Source organism: Equus przewalskii, chromosome 30 (genome assembly GCF_037783145.1).
Source record: "Equus przewalskii isolate Varuska chromosome 30, EquPr2, whole genome shotgun sequence".
Taxonomy (NCBI): domain Eukaryota; kingdom Metazoa; phylum Chordata; class Mammalia; order Perissodactyla; family Equidae; genus Equus; species Equus przewalskii.
The window spans coordinates 8,178,855-8,203,371 of NC_091860.1; the positions used below are offsets into that span (position 1 = coordinate 8,178,855).

Below are 24,517 nucleotides of genomic sequence, written 5' to 3' on the forward strand. Positions count from 1 at the left end.
TTTTCAATTCTTTTGGGTTTATACCTAGGAGTGGAATTTCTGGGTCATGTGGTATTTCTATGCTTAACTTTTGGAGGAATTGCCAAATAGTTTTCACAGCAGCTGAACCATTTTAAATTCCTACCAGCAATATCCGAGGATTCTAGTTTCCCCACATCCTCTAACACTTGTTATCTTCTGTGTGTGTGTGTGTGTGTTTTATTTTAGACATCTTAGGAAGTGTGAAGTATGGTATTTCATTGTGGTTTTGATTTGCATTTTACTAATGATTAGTGATGTTGAGCATATTTTCATGTGCTTATTGGCCATTTGTGTATCTTCTTTGAAGAAATGTCTATTTGAGTCATTTGCCTATTTAAAAAATTGGGTTGTCTTTTTCTTGTTGTGCTGTAGGAGTTCTTTATGTATTGTGGATATTAATCCCTTATCACATAAAAGATGTGCAAATATTTTCTCTCATTCTGTGGGTTGTCTTTTCACTCATCTTGATAGTGTGCTTTGATGCACAAACATTGTTAATTTTGATAAAGTCTAATTAATAATTGTTGTTGTTGTTGTTGTCTGTGTTTTTGTTAGCATATTTAAGAAATCATTGCTAAATACAAGGTCGTGAAGATTTGCTCCTATGTTTTCTTCTAAGAATTTTATAGTTTTAACTCTTAAGTCTAGGTCTTTGATTCATTTTGACTTATGTTTTGTAAATGGTGTAAGGTAAGAGTCCAATTTCATTCTTTTGCATGTGGGTATCCAGTTTTCCCAGCACCATTCATTGAATAAATTGTTCTTTCTTCATTGAGAGGTCTTGTCATCCTTATGGAAAATCAATTGACCAGGCGTATAAGGGGTTTATTTTGGGGTTCACAGTTCTATTCCATCAGTCTATATGGAATCTTTATATTAGTCCCATACTATTTTGATTACTATAGCTTTGTAGTAGTTTTGAAATAAGAACATATGAGTCTTCAAACTTTGCTTTTATTTTTCATGACTGTTTTGACTATTAAGGGTCCCTTGACTTTCTATGTGAATTTTAGGCTTGGTTTTACCATTTCTGCAAATACACTGATGAGATTTTGATATGGATCCTAGTGAACCTGTAGACTGCTTTATATAGCATTGTCATCTTAACAATATTGGCTTCCAATCCATGAACATGGGATGTCTTTCCATTTGTTTTTGTCTTCTTTAATTTCTTCCAGCAGTGTTTTATAGTTTTCAGTGTGTAATTCTTTTCTCTCCTTGTTTAAATTTATTTCTTAATATTTTATTCTTTTTGATGCTGTTGTAAGTGGAGTTGTTTTTCTTAATTACCTTTTTGATTGTTGACTACTAGTGTATAGAAATACAGCTGATTTTTGAGTATTGAAATCAGATCTGATTTTTTTTTTTTTTTTTGCTGAGGAAGATTTGCCCTGAGCTAACATCTGTTGCCAATATTCCTCTTTTTGCTTGAGGAAGATTCATCTGAGCTAACATCTGTGCCAGTCTTCCTCTATTTTATATGTGGGTCTCAGCCACAGCATGGCTGACGAGTGGTATAGGTCTGCACCTGGGATCCAAACCTGCAAACCCAGACGGCCAAAGCAGAGTACGCAAACTTAACCACTAGGCCATGGTGCCAGCCTCAAAATCAGATCTGATTTTTGAGTGTTAAATTCAAAATCAAATCCTGCAGTTTTGCTGAATTCATTTATTAACTCAGTTACTTTTTTTTGAGTCTAGGTTTTTCTATATATAAGGTCATGTCATCTGTGAAGAGAGAGTTTTACTTCTTCCTTTCCAATTTGGATGTTTTAAAATTTATTTTTCTTGCCTAATTAATGTGGCTAGAACTTTCAGGACTGTGTTTAATAAAAGTGGTGAAAGCAGGCTCCTTGTCTTATTTCTGATCTTTGGGGAAAAGCTTTCTGGCTTCCACCATTGAATATGATGTTAGCTGTGGCCTTTTCCTATATGGTGTTTATCATGGTGAGAAAGCTCCCTTTTACTCAGTTTTCCTTTTTTTGATGCACCCCATTATTTTGGTGGAGCTTCCTGAGTTAAAGAGGCACATAGGAGGGAAAAATTGAGGGTTAGCATGTTTTAAAATATATTTATTCTCTCTCAGTTGTTGTTTCTATAATGATAGTTTGAAAATAATTTTTACTTAGAATTTTAAAGGCATTTTTTCCTATGTGACCTGTTTGTTTTGGCTTTTCCCATCTAATGGGGCCTTTAGGGTCTTCTCTTGTTCCTGACGTTCTGTAATTTTCATGATGATATGGTTGGTGCTGGTTTTTGTTTGCTTTTCATTAATGATGATCTAAGTCCTTCAGAACTGGAAAAATATTTTTTGTATGACATCTTTAATCATTTTTTCCTTTCTGTTCTCTCTGTTCTTTTTTTTGAAACTTACTAGTTGGATGTTGGTCCTCTGTGATTGATCCTCTGATTTTCTTTTCTCTCATCGCCCCCATCCCCACCATCCTACTTTCTGCAAATATTCCTTTACTTTACCTTCCAAACATTGTATATATCTTTAAAATTTAAGGTCTCATATTTTTAACATTTTTTTTGAGGTGTTTATTTTTACAGATCATATGCCTTCAGTTCTCTTGGGCAAAACTTCGGAGTGAAATGGCAAGGAGTTAAATTACTGGTATACGATAGTTGTATGTTTAACTTTTTAAGCAACTGGTAAACTGCTCTCCAAAGTGGTTGTAATATTTTACATGCATGCTGGCAGTGTATGAGAGTCTCAGTTCTTCTACATACTCGTCAATAATTGGTCTGGTCAGTCCTTTACTTTTAGACATTCTAATAGAGGTGTTCTGGTATCTCACTGAATTTTAATTTGCATATCTTGAATGCATCCTTTCATATGCCATTCATATATCTTAGGTGGTAAAGTGTCTATTCAGATCTTTTGCCCATTTTTTTTTTTATTGGGTCGTTTGGTTTCTTATGACTCAGTTGTGAGAGATCTTTATATATATTCTTGGCTTATATATTCTGTCGGATATATGATTTTTAAATATTTTCTCCCAGTTGCTGGCTTGTTATTTCATTCTCCAAACAGGATCTCTCAAAGAGCGTATGTTCTCAATTTTGATGAAGTCCAATTTATTCACTTTTTAAGATATTGTTGTATCTAATAAAGGTTTGCTAAACCCAATGTCACAAAGATTTTCTCCAATATTTTCTTCTAGAAGATTTTAAATGGTAGGTTTTACATTTAGGTCTATGATCCATTTTAACTTATTTTTTGTATATGATGTGAGGTATGAATCAAAGTTCTTTTTTTTCTTTTGTGTGTAGATGTCTGGTTGTTCTAGCACCTGTATTTGTTGATAAAAGTATCCTTTCTCCACTGAATTACCTTTACACCTTTGTCAAAAATCAGTTGTCCATTTATGTGGGTGTATTTCTGTGTCATTCCTCTATTTATCCATTTTTATACCAGTATCACACTGTCTTGATTACTGTAGCTTTATAATAAGTCTTGAAGTCAGGTAGTGTACATCCACCAGTATTGTTCTTTTTGAAAGTTGCTTGGCTATTCTGTGTCTTTTGTATGTGCATTAGAATATTGGAGTCATCTTGTCAATTTCTTCATGAAAAGCCTAAAGAAATTATCGTTGAGATTATGTTGAATCTATAGGTCAATTTAGGGAGAAGTGACATCTTAACAATATTAAGCTTTCCAATCAGTGAACACAGTATGTCTCTCCGTTTATTTAGGTCTTGTTTAATTTCAGCAATGTTTTATAACTTGCAGTACACAGGTCTTACACATCTCTTGTGACACCTATCTGTAAGTATTTCATATTTGGGGGCTATTGTTAATGGTAGTTTTTAAATTACAGCTCCTGATTGTTTGTTGCTGCTGTATAAAAATGCACTTGACTTTTGTATGTTGATTTTATATTCTGAAACATTACTAAACTCCCTTATTAGTTTGGTATCTGGTTTGTAGATTCCAGAGGGTTTTCTATGTAGATGATCATATTGTCTGCAAATGATCATTTTACCTCTTCCTTTCCAATCTCAGTGCATTTTATGTCTTTTTCTTTCCTTAATGCATTAGCTGGAAGCTCCAGTACAGAACTGAATAGAAATGATCTCTTGTTCCTGATGGTAAAGGGAAAACTTTGTTTCTCGCTTTTAAGTATGATGTTATGTTTTTCACAGATGAAATTTATAAAGTTGAGTAGTTCCCCTCTATTTTCAAATTGTTGAGAACTTTCATTAGGAATGGCTGTTGGATTTCATCAAATGGTACTGCTGTACTTATTGAAATGATCATGTGCTTTTTCTTTTTTAGTTTGTTAACATGTGAATTACATTGATTGCCAAATGATAAACCAACCTTACATTTCTGGGACAAACTTCATTTGTTCAGGGTATATTATCTTTTTAATATATTTTGGATTTAATTTGTTAAGATGTTTTGCATCTATATTTATAAGATTATTGATGTGTAGTTTTCTTTAATCTTTGTCTGGTTTTGGTATTTGAGTAATACTGGTCTTATAGAATGAGTTGGGAAGTTTTGTCAGTTTTTGTAGAACTGGTATTCTTTCTGTCTTAAATGCTTGGTAGAATTCACCAGCGAAGCCATCTGGGCCTGAAGGGTTCTTTGTGGGAAAGTTTTTAACTAAAATTCAGTGTCTTGGCTAGTTATAGGGCCATGCGTTTATCTGTTTCTTCTTGAGGGAGCTTTGGAAGATTGTCTTTAAAGGAATTTGTCCATTTCATCTAAGTTGTTGAATTTATTAGTATAAACTTGTTCATAGTATTCTCTTATTAACCTTTCAATATCTGTAGAATCTGTAGCTATTGTTATGTCACTCATACTTGATATTGATTATTGGTGTTTTATTTTTTCTTGATTCATCTGGTTAGAGGTCTATCAATTTTGTCAATTTTCTCAAAGAACTAGCTTTTGGTGTCATTGATTTTTCTCTATTTTTCCTTTTTCTACTTCCCTTTGGTATTTGTTAATTCTTTTCTTCTTTTTACTATAGGTTTCACTTACTCTATTTTTCTAGGGGTTTTTTTTTCATTTTTATCATACATTTAATTTAATGTAGTCATATTTGCATTTATAGGTATCTTGATAATTTCAGATATGAATAATATTTTACTCAAAGCATACACTAAAAATATTCACATTCGTTGAAAGAATTCTGTTAAATCTACCATCAACTATAGAGAAGCTATCTGTGAATGGACAAGGACCTTCAGGGGACATCTCCTGGTGCTAGTAAGTGAGCATCTCACTGGGGACAGGACGATGGTAAGATGTAAGGCAGTCTTCACTTCCCTGTTCCCACCATAATGATTGACATTTGGAGGTGCATCTATTTTTACATCCTCCTGCTTATTTTGGGTTCATATTGCTCTGCTTTTTCTAGTTTTTTAAGATAGCAGCTTAGAGTATTGATTTGAGTTTTCTTCTTTTCTAATATGAGCATTTAGTGTTATAAATTTCCCTTGCAGAACTTCTTCACCTGCCTACCATACATTTTGATATGCTGTATTTTCATTTTCATTCAGTTTGGTGCATTTAAAACAAATTTTCCTTGAGACTTCCTCTTTGATCCATGAGTTATTTAGAATTATGTTGTTTAGTGTACAAATATTTGGAGATTTTCCTATTATGTTTCTGTTATTGATTGTTAGTTTAATTCTATTGTGGTCAGAGAACATACTCTGAATAATTTTAATTCTTTTGAATTTGTTGAGGTTTGTTGTATAACCCAGGATATGGTCTCCCTTGGTGTATGTCTTCAGATGCTTGAAAAGAATGTGTGTTCTGCTTTGTAGAGTGGAGTGTTCTATAAATGTGGATTAAATCGTGTGCTTTTTGGTGGTGTTGACTTCTGTATTCTCGCTGATTCTCTATGGGTTGTTGAGAGAGGGGTGCTGAAGTCTTCTGACTATAATTGTGGATTTGTCTGTTTCTCTTTTTAGTTCTGTTTTTGTATTTGTAGGTATGCATATGCATTAGAATTGTTATGTCTTGATAGATTGACCATTTTATCATTATGTGATGTCCCTCTCTGTCCTTGGTAATTTTCTTTTTCCTGAGTTCTGCTTAATCTGATGTTAATATAGCCACTCCTGCTTTCTTTTAACTAAAGTTTGCATGGTGTATCTTTCTCCTCCTCTTACTTTCAAGCTACTTATCACTCTATTTGAAGTTAGTTTCTTCTAGACAGCCTGAGTCATTTTTTAAATCCACTCTGTGAAGGGCTATCTATTGGTGTGTTTAGGTCCTTTACATTTAATTATTGCTATATTAGGGCTTAAGTCTGCAGTTTAGTTTTGTTTTCTGTCTGTTCTTTCTGTTTTTTATTTTCCTGTTTCTTGTTTTTCTGTGGATTACTTGAACATTTTTTAGAATTCCATTTGATTTATCCATAGTGTTTTAAGTGTATCTCTTTGTATAGATTTTTTTGTGGTTCCTGTGGGTCTTGTACTATATTATACATACACAATTTATCATAATTTGCTGGTTTGATATTTTACCATTTTAAGCGAATATAGAACCATACCTCTCTTTAAGTCCCTTTACTCTCTGTCATTTATAATTGTCTCCATTTCTTCTACATATATTAATAACTATATGAGAGTGTTATAATTTTTTGCTTCAACATTCAAACATCATTTAGAAAACTCAAGAGGAGAATGAAAGTCTTTTCTATGTACCCACACTTTTGTTCTTTCCAATGTTCTTTTCTTCCTTTCTGATGTTGCAAGTTTCCTTCTTTTACCATCTCCTTTCTCTTAAAGAACTTTTTTCCTGTAGGGTAGTCTGTTGGTGACAAATGCTCTTAGCTTTTTTCATCTGAGAACATCTTGATTTCCCCTTCATTTCTGAAGACTATTTACACTGGATGTAGTATCCTGGGTTGACAGTTCTTTACTTTCAGTACTTGAAAAATTTTGTTCCAGTCCTTCTGGCCTCCATGGTTTCTCATGAGAAATCTGCTTTTATTTTAATTGTTTTTCCTTTATAGGTAAACTATTGTTTCTCTCTCACTGCTGTTAAGAGTTTTCCTTGTCTTTAGTTTTATGGAGTTTGATTATGTGTCTTGGCATGGAATTCTTTGGGTTTATTCTGTTTAGGGTTTGCTCAACTTCTTGAATCTTTGATTTATATCTTTTTCCAATTTTGGGAAAATTTCAGACATTCTTAGAATGCATTTTCAGTCTTGTCTTCTTTCTCCTCTCCTTCTGGTGCTCTGATGACATGATTTTTTTATGGTCCCACAGCTCCTGAGGTTCTGTTCATTTTTTTTTCAATCTGTTTTCTCTTTGTTGTTCATATTGGTTAATTTCTGTTGCTTTGTCTTCAGGTTCATGGATTCTTTCCTCTGTCCTCTCCATCCTCTTGTTAAGCCTATATGATGAGTTTTTATTTTTGTTTGTAAATTTCAGTTTCAAAATTTCTATTTGGTTCTTTTTTTAATCTTCTGTTTATTTGCTGAGACTTCCTAGTTTTTCATTTGTTTCAAGTCTCTGTAATTGCTCACTGAAGTGTTTTTGTGATGGCTGCTTTAAGATCTCGGATTATTCCAAGATGTGTTTCATTTTGGCATAAGCATCTGTTCGTTATTGTTTCTCATTCAAGTTGTGATCTTCCTGGTTCTTAGCATGACAAGTGATTTTTGATTGTGATTTGGACATTTTTGCCATTATGTTGTGAAACTTCGGATTTTATTTACATTTTTGTTTTAGCAGGCCATCTCTGACGGCTCACTGCTGGAGGTCTGGGGGTACTGAGAGGTGGTGGTGAAAGTCCAAGTTCCCCACTTAGTCTCCATGGGCAACCCTGGTGCTGTGGGTTGCTTCATTACCACTGGGCAGGGATGGAAGTTCAATCTCCCCACTAGGCCTCTGCTGACACCACCTTGATTGGGAGGGGAAGAGTGCCTTATTACTTGCCTCCCATGGGGCCTCCTTAAACCATGGGGGATGAGCCCATTACTGCTTGGAGGTGGTGATTTTGCTACATCTCTTGAGATGATCACATAATTTTTCTTCTTTAGTCTGTTGCTATCATCATTACATTGATTTTTGAATCTTGAACTAACGTTGAATCTTGGGATAAATCCTACTTGGTCATGATGTCTTACCCTGTTTCATATTGCTGGATGTAATTTGATAATATTTTACTGAAGACTTTTGCCTCTATATTCGTAAAGGGTATCGGTTCACATTTATCTTTTTTTGGTAAGGAAGATTGGCCCTGTGCTAACATATTTTGCCAATCTTCCTCTTTTTGCTTGGGGAAGACTGTCACTGAGCTAACATCTATGCCAGTCTTCCTTTACTTTGCGTGTGGGGGACAGTCACAGTATGGCTTGATGAGTGGAGTGTAGGTCCATGCTTGGGATCTAAACCCATAAACCCCAGTCTGCCAAAGCAGAGCATGCGAACCCAGCCACTGCACCACAAGGCCATCCCCTGCATTTATCTTTTAATGTCTTTGTCTTGTTTTGGTATCTGGGTAATGTGGCCTCATAAAATAAATTGAGAAGTATTCATTACTTTTCTTCTTTCTAGAATTCTTTGTGTAGATTGGGTATTATTTGTTTCTTAAACGTTTGGTAGAATTTGCCAGTGAAGCCATCTGTACCTGGAGCTTTCTTTGTTGGAAGGTTTCTATATTGAGAATTTGATTTCCTTAATAGGTATAGAACTATTCAGATTTATTTGTCTTGTTGAGCTTTGGTAGTTTGTGTCTTGAAATGAATTTGTACATTTTGTCTAATCCATCTAATTTATTGGAATCAAGTACAACAATCTAGCATTATCCTTTAATATCTGAAGGATCTGCTGTGATAACCCCTTTTCCCTCCCTAATATTGGTCATTTATGTCTTCTCTCTTTTTATTCTTGATTATTCTGGAAAGAAGTTATCAATTTTATTGATCTTTTCAAAGAACAGCTATTTATTTAATTGATTTTCTCTATTATTTGTCTGCTTTCTATTTTATTTTATTTCTCTTATCTTACCTTTAAGATTTTCTTCCTTCTGCTTTCTTTGGGTTTAATTTGCTCTTGTTTAATTTCTTAAGTTGGAAGCTTAGACATTGATTTGAGACCTTAATTTTTTTCTACTGTAAAGTTTTGTGCCATAAATTTCTTATGAGCAATACATAAACTGTGTCCCATAGATTTTGATATGTTTTCATGCAAATCCACATATCTGAGGACTTTCCAGATCTCTTTCTTTTACTGATTTATAATTTAATTCTATTGTATTAAGGGAAGATGTTTTGTGTGATTTTAGTTCTTTTAAATTAGTGGATGTTTGTTTTATGGCCCAGTATATGGTCTATTTTGGTGAATTTTTCCTTGTGCATTTGAGAAGAATATGTATTCAGCTGTTGGATGGCACGTTCTATAAATATCAATTATGTCAAGTTGGTTGATAGCATTGCTCAGGTCTTTTATATGCTTGTTAACTTTTTGTCTGCTCGTTTTGTTGATTACTGAGAGAGGAGTTTTGAAGTCTCCTAAATGCAGGTTTATCTATTTTTCCTTTTAGTTCTACTTTTGCTTTATGTATTTTGAAGTTCTCGTTTGGTGAATACACAATTAGAATTGTGGGTTAATTGGCTCTTTGTCATTGTGTATCTCCCTCTTTATTTCTGATAATATTATTTGTTTTGAAGTCTATTTTGTGTGATTTTAATACAGCCATTCCTGCTTTCTTTTGATTATTGTTTGCATGGAATATTTTTCTCCAGTCTTTTACTGTATTTATATCTTTATATATGAAGTGGTTCCTTTTAGACCACAAATAGTTGGGTTTTCCTTTTTCACCCGGTCTGATGATTTCTCTTTTAATTGAAATTTTTACATCATTTTCATTTAACGTAACTACTGATAGAGTTGAATTTAAATTTACCGTCTTGCTAGTTGTTTTCTCTTTGTCCCATTTGTTCTTTGTTCTCTTTTTCTCTTTTTCTTCCCCTTTTGAAAATGAAGTAAGCTGTTAGAAATGTTTCTATTTTATTTATACTATTATTTCATCAATTATACTTCTTTTTAAAAGCTTCTTAGTTGCTGCTTTAGAGCTTATAATATATATTGTTGGTGAGGAGTGAGTAGGTCCAACCCTGCTGTTGTATCTGTGTGTGCAGTAGCAGAGGTGCAAGTTTAGGAAGGTCACATTACTGCCAGCCTAACTCCAATAGAGGCCTCCATCCTGAAGTTGCCCTTATTCAATTTGTGTTACTAAGCAACTAAAGTGGGATGCATCTGAGACTTCCTTTTCTGACTTTATCACCTGTGTTAATTTTCAGATAGTCCTGATAATTCAGAAGTGATATCATGGTAAAACTTATTCTTAATTTTTTTTTAAATAAAGGAGTTTGCATTCAGTGAAGAACAACAAAAGGAAAAGGACCAGCCTAATGAGGAACCTAAGAAAGAGGAAGCAATCACCTTTCGTAAAGCTGTTACTGGTTCAGACAGGAGTACACAGGAGAAGAACCAAATTAATTTTGGGAAGACTCGAATGACCAAGAGATTAGAGCCAAGTTTAAACTGGAAGGCCACTGTTGATTCCAAAGAGTATGTAGACGTTTGCATGATGAGTTTTCTGATACATCTTCAGTAACCACGTTTGCCTAATTTTTCACATAACTTTATTTCATAGTAGAAAAACACAGAGTAGATATTTACACGTTTACACCTCCCTCCATGATAGAAGTTAACTCCTTCCTGCTCTCCTTCATATTCCAAGCAGGAAGATTGGACATCAACAGGGTTTGAATGTGGAGCTCCATGATGGGAAGGGAAAAACCCAGTTCACATTCATGTAGTTGGTGAGTCAGGGCAAAAAATACGTGAAAAAGACGATGAAACACACGGAGAAATCCCATGGGAAAGGGAAACATAGTGGTAGGGACCTGATTAAGTGTTAGGAGGATTTGGATTAAAATTATGTGATTAAAATTAAAATTATGTGGAGTTAATTAGGGAAACCTTCACAGAGATCGTATCGTGTCTATTAACAGAACTTTAGCAAATACTCTAGAAAGGCTAGAGCCTCAAAAATATTATCAGACCTAAGTAAAGTGGACACTGGTTTGATGCATGTCTGAAATATACAAGACTAGTTCCATTTAGGACCCTCTATAAATAGGTGCCAAAGCAAAGATTAAGGGCCAGTGTTATGTAAATGCCAAGGCAGTCAGAAGCGCCTAGAGCACTTTGTGAAGATTTAACAAATAGACTTACAAATTTCAGCCTTTTTTTTTTTTGGTGAGGAAGAGTAGCCCTGAGCTATCATCCATGCCATTCTTCCTCTATTTTGTGTGTGGGACGCTGTCACAGCATGGCCTGGTGAGTGGTGGATAGGTCTGCACCCGGGATCTGAACCTGCGAACCCTGGGCTGCCAAAGCAGAGCACACAAACTTAACCACTTTGCCACCAGGTCGGCCCCTAAACCTATCTTTAATGTTCTATGTTGTCACCTGATTGGGTGAAGAATTGGCTCCCAGCTGTTCACATGGGAACCCTCACCTGCAGGGATTCTGAAACCACAGGGGGAGTGTGTTTTGGAAGCAACCCCAGAGAGCTGACAGAGGAAGGAGTCCTGTGGATAGAGGAGACATGCTTGCTCCTCTAATTCTCATGAATTTTGGGGTGTCTGACCTTTGTGACTCTGTTAGAAACAGTGAGTCTGAAAATGACAAATGTGTGGGCTACTCTATTAAATGGGAGGTGAATTTTAAAATACTGCTTTTTCCATATGCTTATTTTTTTCAATTAAGAATTTACTTAACAAGTATTTAATGAAAACCCAATATGTGCCAAGGACTATGCCAAGCCTGAGAATGCCTGGAAAACAGATACAGGCCCTGCTGCAATGGTGGGTAGGGAAGGTAAGAAAATAGGCAACTTTAATCCAGGGCAATAAGCACCTAGGACAGAGGACACACAGCACAGGACTTAACACAATGATGGCAGCTTGTGAAGACCTGTTCCTGGTGCAAAGAAATACCATGCAAACCACTTCTTCATTATATAAAATGCATGGGGGGGGCAGGGGCTGGCCCGGTGGCTCAGTGGTTAAGTGCGCACGTTCAGCTTCAGTGGCCCAGGGTTCGCCAGTTTGGATCCCAGGTGCAGACATGGCACTGCTTGGCAAGCTATGCTGTGGTAGATGTCCCACATAGAAAGTAGAGGAAGATGGGCATGGATGTTAGCTCAGGGCCAGTCTTCCTTAGCAAAAAGAGGAGGATTGGCAGAAGATGTTAGCTCAAGGCTAATCTTCCTCAAAAATAAATAAATAAATAAATAAAATAAAAATAAAATGCATGGATGAGCTTGAAGGACAGAGGGACATCTCAGGTGTCAGAGGCTGGAATTCATAGTCATTCTGTGTGTCAGGAACACACAACATTTGGGTGCATGAAAATGATGGAATATTTGTATATGTTTCATTTGTAATTTCCTATTAATTAGCATAAAGTAATTAATAAACTTAATATTCTTTTAGGCGCAGAAGCTTAGTAAGAGACAGCCAAGAGGAAAAACATATAGGAAGACTTGAAAAGGCCAGACCATCTGTTTCACCCGGAAGAGCACAGATAGTTCGGTGTGTGACCAGTTCTTTGTAGCCATCTCTTGCACTACGGGCTGGTGAATGCTAATTAATGGTGTTCTTACTATTATATTAGAGTCCTAAGATATCTAATGGAAAGTTACTAGGAATGTTGTAAAAATGGTAATAGTGGATTTCTTTAAATATATTTATAAGATCTCCTTTTAATGAAGAGTTACTTAAAATATAAAATATAGGGATCTACTGGTATTAGATAACTATGAAAATTTAATGCAAAGAGCAGTGAACTAAGTGGTAGCAAAACTGAGCTCTTAGCTGATCTCTTGCCTCTGAACAATCATGTCAGAGCAAAGATAAGTCACCTTTCTGGGCCTCACTTGACTGATCACCAACTGACTGCCAATTTTAAAGTGATATATGTCATTTCTCATTAAAACAGCCATTAATAGAAGGCTAACTAATAAACTTCTTACCTGATTTTCAGTTTGACAACAAAAGTGATGTATTTGGAAGAGAAGGGTTAGTCGTTTTTATTAGAAAGTTTTAGAGTGGTGGTGGGAAGAAATGCCAGAAATTTCACATTATAAAGTTTGCACACTTGGAAAACTCAAACTTTAAGACACTCTACTACATTTATGCTATTTTTGGGGGGGTTCAACATATTCAATGTGTTTTAAAATTTTTTCTTTAACTTTTTATTTTGAAATATAGATTCACAGAAAGTTGCAGAGACAGTACAGAGAGATCTTGTACACCCTTCACCTGGCTTCCCACAATGGGTCCATCATCCATAACTATAGCACAGCATCAAACCAGGAGATTAACATTGTACAGCATTTATGCACAGTTCCGTGTCATTTTATCACATAGGTTTGTGTGATGACCACAGCAATCAGGACCCAGTGCTGTGCCATCACCACACACAAGTCCCTCCTGCTACCCCTTTATAGTCACACCTACTCCCCTTCCCCCATCATTCCTAATTCCTGGAAGCCATTCATCTGTTTTCCATTTCTATACTTTTGTCATTTTGAGAATGTCGTATAAATAGAATCATGTATTTTTGATATTGGCTTATTTTTCATCTCCCTTGAGGTCCATCCAAGTTGTGTTAATAGCTTGTCCCTTTTTATTGCTGAGTAGCATTCCATGGTATGGAGGTACCACAGTTTGTTTAATTATTCACCTATTGAGGGACATTTTAGTTGTTTGCAGTTTTGGGCTATTAAAAATAAAGATGCTGTGAACAATCATGTAAGGCTTTATGTGGATGTAAGTTTTCATTTCTCTAGGATAAATGCCCAATTACTGACACATATGGCAATTGTGTATTTAGCTTTCTAAGAAACTGCCAAACATTTTAGTGGCTGCACCATTTACATTCCCATCAGCAACGTTTGAGACTCAGTTTCTCCGTTTCCTCTCCAGTATTTGGTATTGTCTTATTTTTTATTTTAGCCATTCTAAAAGATGTTCCGTGATAGCTCATCATGATCTTAGCATTTCCTTAATGGAGCTGATGTTAGACATCTTTTCATGAGCTTATTGCCATGCACATGTGTTCTTCAACGAAATGTCTCTTTATGTCTTTTGCTCATTTTCTGATTGGATTTTTTTTTAACGTTGAGTTTTGAGAAATTTTTATGTATTCTGAATATCCTTAGTTGGATTTGTAGTTTGCAAATATTTTCTCTCTCTCCATAATTTGTCTTTTCATCCTTTTAATAGAGTCATAGAACAAGTTTTTAACTTTGATGAAGTCCGATTTAACATTTTTTTCTTTTACCGATTGTGCTTTTGATGTCTTGTCTAAGAACCCTTCATGAAGCCCTTGGTCCTGAACATAATATCCTGTTTTTTTCTAAAAGTTTTTTGCATTTTACATTAAAAACTGTGATCCATTTTGAGTTAATTTTATCTAAGGCGTGAGACTTAGATCAAGGTTCATATTTTTGCCTATGAATGTACAATTGCTCCATCACCATTTGATGGAAAGGCTCTCTTTCCACCATTGAATTGCTTTTGCACCTTTGTTAAAAATCACTTGGTTATACGTGTGTGGGGCTATTTCTGAGTCTCTATTCTGTTCCATGGATTTTTGTATCTAGCCCTTCGCCAGTACCAAACAATCTTGATTCCTGTAGCTGTATACTAAATCTTGAAATCTGGTAAAGTGATTCTTCTCACTATTTTTCTCTCCCCTCCCTCCCCCTCAAATTGCTTTAGCTAATCTAGTTCCTTCCCTTTCCACATGAATTTAGAATAATCTTGCTTTATACCCGCAAAAAATCTTACTGAGGATTTTGATGGAAATTACATTAAATCTCTCTATTAATTTTGGGAGAATTGGTATCTTAACTATGTAGAATCTTCCAATCTATGAACAGTGTATGTCTCGCTCTTCATTTAGGTCTTTGCTTTTTTTCACCAGCATTTTGTAGTTTTCACCATACCAGTCCTGCACGTGTTTTGTTAGATTTCCATCTGGAAGTAGAAACTCTAGTACTGTGTTGACTAGCAGTAGTCAAAGTGGACGTCCTTGCTTGCTCTCCAAATTCGGGGGAAAGCATTCAGTCTTTCACCAATAAGTATGATGATAGTGTAGGTTTTGTACATTTTCTTTATCAAGTTGAGGAAGTTCCCCTCTCTTCTTGGTTTTCTGAGAGTTTTTATCATGATTGGGTGTTGAACTTTGTCAGATTCTTTTTCTACATCAATTTGTGTGGTTATGTGGTTTTTCTTCTTCAGGCTGTCAATCTGGTGGATTACATTGATTGATTTTTGAATACCAAATCAGCCTCGCATCCCTGAAATAAATCCCACTCGGTCATGATGGGCTCATTCTTTTTATATTTGGCTGAATTATATGCGCTAATATTTTGTTAAGAATTTTTGCACCTGCAATCATGAGGGATATTGGATTGTAGTGTTTTGGAATGAATTCTCTCCTCCTTTCTAGAAGAGGTGGTGTGAAATTGGCGTTAGTTCTTCTGTGTTTGGTAGAATTCTCCAGTGAAACCATCTGGGACTGGAGACTTCTGCTTTGAGTTTTAAAATTATGAATTAAATTCGTCTAACAGTTTGTAGCACTGTTCAAATTTATTGGGCAAGTTGTGATAGTTTGTGCCTTTTAAGGAATTGGTCCGTTTTATCTAAGTTGTCAAATTTATGTACATTCAGTTGTTCACAATTTTCTCTTATCCTTTTGTTGTCTGTAGGATCTGTAATGATATGCTATGTTTCATTCATTCCTGATACTGGCAATTTCTGTCTATTTCTTTGTCAGTCTCACTAGAGGTTTGTCAATTTCATTGATCTTTCCAAGAAGCAGTCTTTTTTTGTATTGATTTTTCAAATTGTTTTTCTGTTTCTATTTTATTGATTTCTGCTCTTTATTATTTCCTTTCCTCTCTTTGCTTTATGTCTATTTTGCTGTTGTTTTTCTAGTTTCTTTAGATATGAGTTTAGGTTATTGAATTGAGACTTCTTTTTTCTTATGTAAGCATTTAGTGCCGTAGAGTTCCCTTTCTGCACTGCGTCAGCTGTGTACAAAAAATTTTGATATGTTGTATTTTCTATTTGTGTATGTATTTTTTTTCAGTTTTATTGAGATATAATTTACATACAGCTCTGTGTAAGTTTAAAGTGTGCTGCATAATGACTTGACATATATTGTGAAATGATTCCCACAATAAGTTTAGTTAACATCCATCTCCTCCTAGTTACAAATAAATTTTTTTTTCCTTGTGATGAGAACTTTTAGGATTTACTCTCTTAGCAACTTTCAAATATGCCATACAGCAGTGTTAACTGTAGTCATCATATTGTACATTACATCCCAAGGACTTATCTTATAACTGGAAGTTTGTACCTTTTGACCACCTTTCTCCAGTTCTCTCACCCCCTACCACAAATCACATCTCTTTTTCTCTGAGTTTGGTGAGGGTTTTTTTGTTTGGTTTTTAGATTCCACATATAAGTGAGATCATACAGTATTTGTCTTTCTCTGTCTGACTTTTTTTTGACTTAGCATAATGCCCTCAAAGTCCATCCATGTTGTTGCAAATGGTAGGATGTTCTTTATTTATGTCTGATTAGTATTTTTAATTTTTTGTGGAACCTCCATACCGTTTTCCATAGTGACTGTACTGAATATTGTATTTTCATTTTCATTCAGTTTGGTGTGTTCTTTGATCTCCCTTGAGACCTTCTTAACCCATGGATTATTTAGGAGTGTATTTAGTTTCCCGGTGCTTGGAGATTTTCCTGTTCTGTTTCTGTTATTGATTTTTTAGTGTGATTCCATTGTGGACAGTGAGCATACTCTGTCATTTCAGTTCTTTGAAATTTGTGAGGTTTTGTATGGTGCAGGGTATCTACCAAGATAGGTTCTTTGGGTGCTTGAAAAGAATGTATTCTGCTGTTGTTGGATGGAGCGATCTATACGTGTGTATTAAATCGTAGTGTTTGGTGTTGACTTCTTCTGTATCCTTGCTTATTTTCTGTCTAGTTGTTCTGTCAATTGATGAGGGGTGTTGAGGTCTCCAACTATAGCTGTGGATTTCTCTGTTTCTCCCAGTTCTGCTTTTGCTTCATGTATCTTGCAGCTCCGTTGTTTGGGGCATATATCTGTAGGGTTGCTGCGTCTCCACGGTAGAGTGCCCTTTGATCATTATGCATTGTTCCTCTGTGTCCCAGGCAGTTTTCTTTGTTTGCTGTCTACTTAGTCTACTATTAATATAGCTACTTCTGATTTCCTTTGCGTGATATATTTTTTTCCTGTTTTTACTTTCAAACTACCTGTATTGTTATATCTGAAATGACTTTCTCATAAACAGCATTTGGTTGTCTCCTTTTTTTTTTGTCCACTAAGTCAAATTGTGTCTTTTAATTGGTGTATTTAGATTATTTACCTTTAATGTAATTATTGTTATGTTAGGTCTTACATCTGTCACTTTATGTATTATTTTCTGTTTGTTCCTTCAACTTTTCATTTTTCTGTTTTCTTTCCTCCTCTTGTCTATTCAACTCTCCTGTGTGCTTTCTTCCATAAACATTTTTTCTAGTCTACTCCATTTTGGAGCATAGTAGGAGGATGGGTAATTTTCAAGTTTTATTGGTTTTTGAGATTCTATGATTCTCTTAATTTCTCTGGATCTTATTCAAATCTTAGGTTTTAGCAGGCCTCCTCTGATACCACAGTGGTGGGATAAGGTGTTCACCGCCTCACCAGGCTGGACAGGTATGGCAGGCTTTCCAGTAGGCCTTCCTTGACACCCGGGGAGGCGGATGAGGAACTTCTCATTATTGCTGGGTGGTGGTGGGAGCTCAGGCTTGGCTTAGGCCTCTGTGGACACCAGCCTGGATGAGAAGGGACCCTTTGTTAGTTTGTTAGTGGGAGTGGGTGGGTTGAAAGTTGTGTCTCTCCATTAGGCCTCCTCTCACACCACCCAGCAGGGGCGTTTGGGCCGTTGCTACAGTTAGTGGAGGTAGAACACCACTCTCCACTTGGCCTTTGTTAGTGGAAATGGGAGTAGGCCACAGGGTTTTCTGTGGTGTTGACTGGATTTGTTGTCTACAAGTTTTCTGTCTTGTTCGGCTCTTCCTTTCCTGGTCCTTTGACTAAAAAGAACAAGCTTTTCTTTCTTCTCTGTGCCCACCTGAGTTTCTGCATCACTGGCTTCTCTGGTACCCAGGCTGGGCTATACAAAACAGAAAGAAAATCCAAGGAAATCATTGTTGTGTTGCTGCTCAGGTCCCCAGATCCCTAGATGGTCTTCCTTCTTCTTTCTATCTGTCAGAGTCATCGCATGTCTGTTTTATATATGATATTCAGGATTTTTAGCTGCACTTAGTGGGAGGAATAAGGAAAAGTAAATCGACTTCATCTTTCCTGAAATAGATGTTTGGCCTAAAGTATTTCAATTTTAAATTGGATTTTAGTGATTCAGAGAACTTCAGGGTAATAGATACAGTACAGTTGTAGTGCATCCAAGCAACAACTATAACTCAATGATAAATATGGTAACTTTATGTCTATTCTTGCCTAAGTGGATTTAATGGTGTGGTAGAAAAGTATGTCTTAAGGTGCAGTTCATAGATCAATTAAACATCGAAATTTGCTTCTTGTTCCCTCCTGAATGTATAGTTACTGTGGGACAAGACAGGAAGGGAATCAAATAGAGAGAGCAGTTTAAAGTTAGATGTCAAAGGGTTCATCAGTGGAAAAGAAGAACAGGTTTCCTTTGGGGTACTGATTTTTTTTATGTGACTTTGGAGTGATTGGGTAAACCTAACGCACTCTGCTCTTGACTCTAAGAGCTTGTTAGGGGAAGGGAAGGTACATTTAGACTTTCCCCAGAGAATTTAGGTTTATTTAGTATATGCTTCAATCTAAGACCTTTGAGTTAGATTTACGTCATTTCCTAAGTAGACCGTATCTATTGGATTTTCTTCTGTGACCAACCTAGGTTTCTTGACATCATTTGGACTAGAGAATACATGAAACTGAAACTCAGTTCACGTGGCTTGCTAATTTGGAGCAGGCATTTCAGTTCAGGATTTCACTCCGCTGTGGCCCAGAGAGCACAATCTCACTGTTCTGCACTGCTCTTTGTGCCAAAAAACCTTCAAGAAATTGAGAGAATCACAGAATCTTAAAAATTAATAAAACTTGAAAAATTAGCCATCCTCCCACTGTGCTTCAGAATGGATTAGACTAGAAAAGACTTTTATGGAAGAGAGCACGCGAGGAGTTGGAGAGAGGGGAGGAGGAGAGAGAGGAAGAAAGAAAATGAGGATGAATTAGATATGATCATGAAGGCTTAAGTGGACTAGCCTGTGTCCATGACCTTGACGTTGAGTTAGAAGCTTCTAGAGCAGTGAGGAATAAAGTGTACTCCCTTTGGTAAGGGAGACGCTGACGATTTAGGGTATTTGCAGTATTGCCCAATTGAACTTTCTGTGATAATAGAAGTCACGTATGTCTGAGCTGTCCAATATGGTAGCCACTAGCCACGTGAGATTATTGAGCACTTGAAATGTGGCTAGTGGGACTGGAGAACTGAATTTTTAATTGTATTTGCTTTTAATTAAATAAATGTAAATGTAAATAACCACAAGTTACTTAAGTTGTTTAACCACTATGATTAGTGGCTGTCTCATTGTACAGCACAGCCTCAGGACATTTACTTAATTTTCTTGTTCATTTCTTCCTATTTCTTTATTACGATTGCACCCAGGGCAGTAATACTGAATGGTACCTGCTATAGAGACATGGGTTTATTCATCTCCTCATACAGGTTTTAACAAAGATCTTTTAGAACTCAGAATGTGTTAGTATTTCATCTATTGCTCATGTACATGTTTCTTAAATATTAACATTATAACCATGTCCATGCAGTAGCATAAATATGTTTATTACATGCTATTCTTGTTCTTAGTAAGAGTGCCGAGAAGATTGAGGAAATCATTAGTGAGAGCTCCTCAGAGAGTGAGGAAGATGAAGAACCGCCTGATCATCGTCAGGAAGCAAATGCTGATTTGCCATCAGAATATTGGCAAATTCAGAAGCTGGTGAAATATTTAAAGGTGAGACAGACCTTTGTGCAATGTCTGCCATGTTTAGTTTAAATCCTTTCCCAAAGTGTACATATTCCTTCCACATTTATTATATGTTTCTTTCAAATAAGGGTAGTAAACATCCCCATTATTATTTAAGTGTGCATAGGGGAAGGTCTTATTGCCCTGAGGATGGCAACGTTAGTCCTCATGGAGCAGCCTGAGGCTACCTGGTGCCAGCACTCTCCCGTGGCTGGTGAGTGGTCAGTGGGCCATGGCAGCCACCACATATTTTGACTTGCTGCCATTTTATGATTTGCATTATGGTGTGGTGGAAAGAGCATGGATTTTTGAAGTTGGACTTAGCCTAAATTTTAGATTGTGTCACTTACTAGCAGTGTGGCTGTTGAAAAGTTATGGTTTTGAGCCTTATTTTTCTCAACCCATGGAATAAAATTAATACCTATCCTATAGGATTATTTTGGGGATTGAGAAAACACATTTGAAACATGTGGCATAGTGTCTGATACATTGTAGGTGCTTATAATATGTATTGGTCCATTTCCATTACTCTGTTAAGTAAGATAATGTGTGTGAGAACAATTTTACATAATAATTGGCTCATAGAATGTTGTATTTAAGAACTTGGATGGGGGGGATGGGGCAAGGAAAATGATTTACCACAACTCAAATTAATATTGATTTCTGATATTGGATAGCTGATATTGATAATGTCTAGGCTGTGTCTAAAGCTGTAGTCCAGAAACACTTGTGAAAACAACATTTTGACTTACCTCATATTGGCCTCTTGCTTTTCCAGGTCTCTGGTCAAATCAACCAAGGGCATTTGTCAGTGGTTTTGTATATTTAAAGATATTTATGTGACTCCTAAATTGCTAAAGGGTGGTTTTTCTGTGCCTTTGAGGTCATCCCCAGTGGACTGGTAAAATAGCTTATATGCACATATTTGTGAATTTGACAAAGGCCCTCTGCATGGACACAGCTTTGTATGCCTAAGTGAGCCAAAAGAGGTTTTCTTGCAAGAAAACTATGCCCCCTTCCTCGATGGACTCTGCCACAGCTGCAATTCCCAGCATTTCTCAGGAAAAAAAATATATTTTCCTGAATCCTGAACCCCAAGAAAAATTAGTCAAGAAATTGGGAAAACAGGAAAAATTATTCTAATTCTCCTTTGAGAATTAAAATTTAATAATCATTGTAAAGACATTATTGGTTCCAAGGAATCTACTGACATCATGGAAAGCAAGAGCCATTGATTATCTTGATCTTGGTTATCATTCCACAATGTATATGTATATTGAATCATCACATTGTACACTTTAAATATATACTATTATATTTGTCATTAATTCTTCAATAAAGTTAAAAAAATAAAAAATAAAAGTAAATGCTGACAGTGGAGTCAAAGGTGAAGGTAGGCATTTCTAGGCATTGAGACAGGAGTGAATAGGAGAAAGTGGTCCTGGTCTAATCAGTCAGCCTTGCTCAGAGCTGTTGCTATGCTTTCAATATGTGTCTGCTACTAATGGTGAGTCATTCTTGCACAAATAAATACTGTTAAGTTTATATGCATAGTGTACCTTATATAAGTCCTATTAGTGGTGTTCCAAGAAATAGCAAATTTTGGAGGCAAAATTAGTCATTAAATTTGAAATTTCGACCTGTGATTCTATGTATGTCAAGCTTGCTAAGACATCTGAATGTTATGTTATTTGGATGTACCCAATAATGTTTGCTGGCATTTTTTCAATGTTTGGATAGTCACTATATTGTATATATTATGTAGTACAATTTAGTCTTTATAAGTAATTTAACAGAAGAAATGCAAAGAGAAAAAGATGTGAATGTGTGTTGTGGAACAGCTCATTGTGAAACCAGAAACTGATCTAAAAATTCTGAATTAGCAAAAACAACATAGATTTCAATGGCCAAACTAGAATAATGGCAAGCAGGTAAAATATTTTCATCATTAAAAAAGGAAATGAAGTGACATCAGCATCATGGTGGAGTGAGCTCTTCCCTTGGACTCTCCCCTCTAAAATACAACCAAAAGGACATTCATACACCAACAGAGGACTTATACACAACACAAAAGATGTCTGAGAGATGCATGCAGCCATATGTCTGAAGGTGGTGATGGGGCTGCATCCTCTGGAGGAAGTGGAAGCTGATTGGCAGGAGTTCTGCAGAGAGAGAGGAGCCATGGCTAGGGGAGGTGTGCAGCTGAGGAGAGGACCCCATCCCCACCCAGCACTCCAGTCCCGCGATCACTTGGAGCACAGCACAGAGAGAGGGGGCCGGCTGGGGGAGGTGTGCAGCTGAGAGGAGATGCCCCATCCCACTGGGCACTCCAGCCCCACGATTGCCCAGAGCACAGCACAGAGAGAGAGGGGCTGGCTGGGGGAGGTGCACAGCTGAGGACAGGCATCCCCTCCTGCCTGGTGCTCCAGCACCAAGATCATCCAGAGTGTGGCACAGAGAGAAAGGGGCTAGCTGTGGGAGGTGCACAGCTGAGGAGAGGCACCCCATCCTTGCCCAGCGCTCCAACTCCAGGATTGCCTGAGGCACAGCATGGAGAGAGAGGCAGCGATTGGTGGAGGCACGCAGATATAAGAAAATGCCCCTTACCCAGCGTGGCACTCCAGTCCTGCAATTGACCAGAGCTCCATACAGAGAGACAAGCGGAGGCTGGGGGAAGCCAGGTGAAGGAGAGCACCCCTCCACCTGCCCAGAGCTCTAGATCTGCCATTGGCCAGAGTGTCGCATAGTGAGAAAAGCAGTCAGTGGCTGGAGCTGGGGAGCCCCAGATCGTGCTGGGCCCAGAATACATGGTGCCTGTTCCCCAGCCAGTGGAGGCACGTGGCAACCCTGACCAGATAATAACACCATGTGGAAGCAAAATCCACACCATCAAGCAGCATGAGAAAGTATAAATGTCCAGACCAGAAGGACAATGACAAGTACACAGAAACCAACCCTGAAGACACAGAAATCCATGACCTAAATGACACAGAATTCAAAATAGCTGTCATAAAAAATCTCAATGAGTTACAAGAAACTCAGGAAGACAAATTAATGAATTCAGGAGCTTCTTGACAAAAGAGATTGAAACTATAAAGAAGAACCAATCAGAATTGTTGGAGATGAAAAACACAGTGGGTGAGATTTTAAAAATCTGGACTCACTAAACAGCAAAGCTGACAATATGGAAGACTGAATTAGCAAGTTAGAAGACGATACCATAGAAATGCTTCAGAGGGAGGAGAAGAGAGAACTAAGACTAAAAAGAAATTAAGAAACTCTGAGAGAAATATCTGACTCAAGTAGGAAATGCAACATAAGGATTATAGGTATTCCAGAGGGGGAAGAGAAGGAGAATGGAGCAAAAAGCTTGTTCAAAGAAATGATAGTGGAGAACTTCCAAAACCTGGGGAAGGGCATGGAAATCCATGTGAAAGAGGCTACCAGCACTCCCAATATGTCAATGTAAAACGCCCTACGGCAAGGTATATAGTAATAAAGCTGGCAAAAGTCAATGACAAAGAAAAAACATTAAGGGCAGCAAGGCAGAAGAAAATAACTTACAAAGGAACCCCTATCAGGCTTTCAGTAAATTTCTCAGCGGAAACCTTACAGGCTAGGAGAGAATGGAATGATACCTTTAAAATCCTGAAAACAAAAACTTTCAACCAAGAATACTCTATCTAGTGAAAATCTCCTTCAGATATGACCGAGAAATAAAAACTTTCCCAGATAAACAAAAGCTAAAAGAGTTCACACCACAAGACGATCTCTACAAGAAATCCTCAAGAAGGCCCTCATACCTGAAAGGAAAAAAAAAAAAAAACAGGAAAGAGCTACAAAGCCCTGAGCAAGGATATGAATAGGTATGCAACAATCAGAAATCAGCAGCTCTCCATCAGATCAGGTTGGTAAACATTTAACTCTTACATAAAGGATAAAGAAAAGGAAAACACCAAAATAAAAATTATCTCATCATTTTAACCACAAACTCACAACACAAGATGGAATAAGATATGACAAAAATAACATAGAAGGAGAAGAGGAAAGGGATGGAATCAGTACAGTCTAAGGAAATAAGAGGCGATCAGAAAATGGACTATCTCATCTTTGAGACTTTATAAACGAACTTAATGGTAACCACTAAACAAATAATTAGAACAGAGACATATACAATAAACAATGAGAAAATGAAGAAAAGCAACATAGAGAACCATCTAATCAAATTGTTTGCCCCATATACATGGGATAAGAAACAAAGGATATGTAGAAGAATGGGAAAATGTGGGATAATCTGTCAGTATTAAGCCCTGGTATATCAATAATCACTCTAAATGTAAATG

The 24,517-nt window shown here is 36.6% G+C and overlaps 1 protein-coding gene across 12 annotated transcripts in view; it reads left to right on the plus strand.

Annotated features, from left to right (window-relative positions):
- Positions 1 to 24,517, plus strand: part of ODAD2 (outer dynein arm docking complex subunit 2) — a 186,821-nt gene that overhangs the window by 17,832 nt on the left and 144,472 nt on the right. For all 12 annotated transcript variants that reach the window (XM_070600845.1, XM_070600848.1, XM_070600844.1 and 9 more), the window contains 3 exons: positions 10,367 to 10,572; positions 12,507 to 12,605; positions 20,015 to 20,162. In XM_070600845.1, the coding sequence (XP_070456946.1) occupies positions 10,367 to 10,572; positions 12,507 to 12,605; positions 20,015 to 20,162 (453 nt within the window). The remainder of the gene's footprint in view (positions 1 to 10,366; positions 10,573 to 12,506; positions 12,606 to 20,014; positions 20,163 to 24,517) is intronic.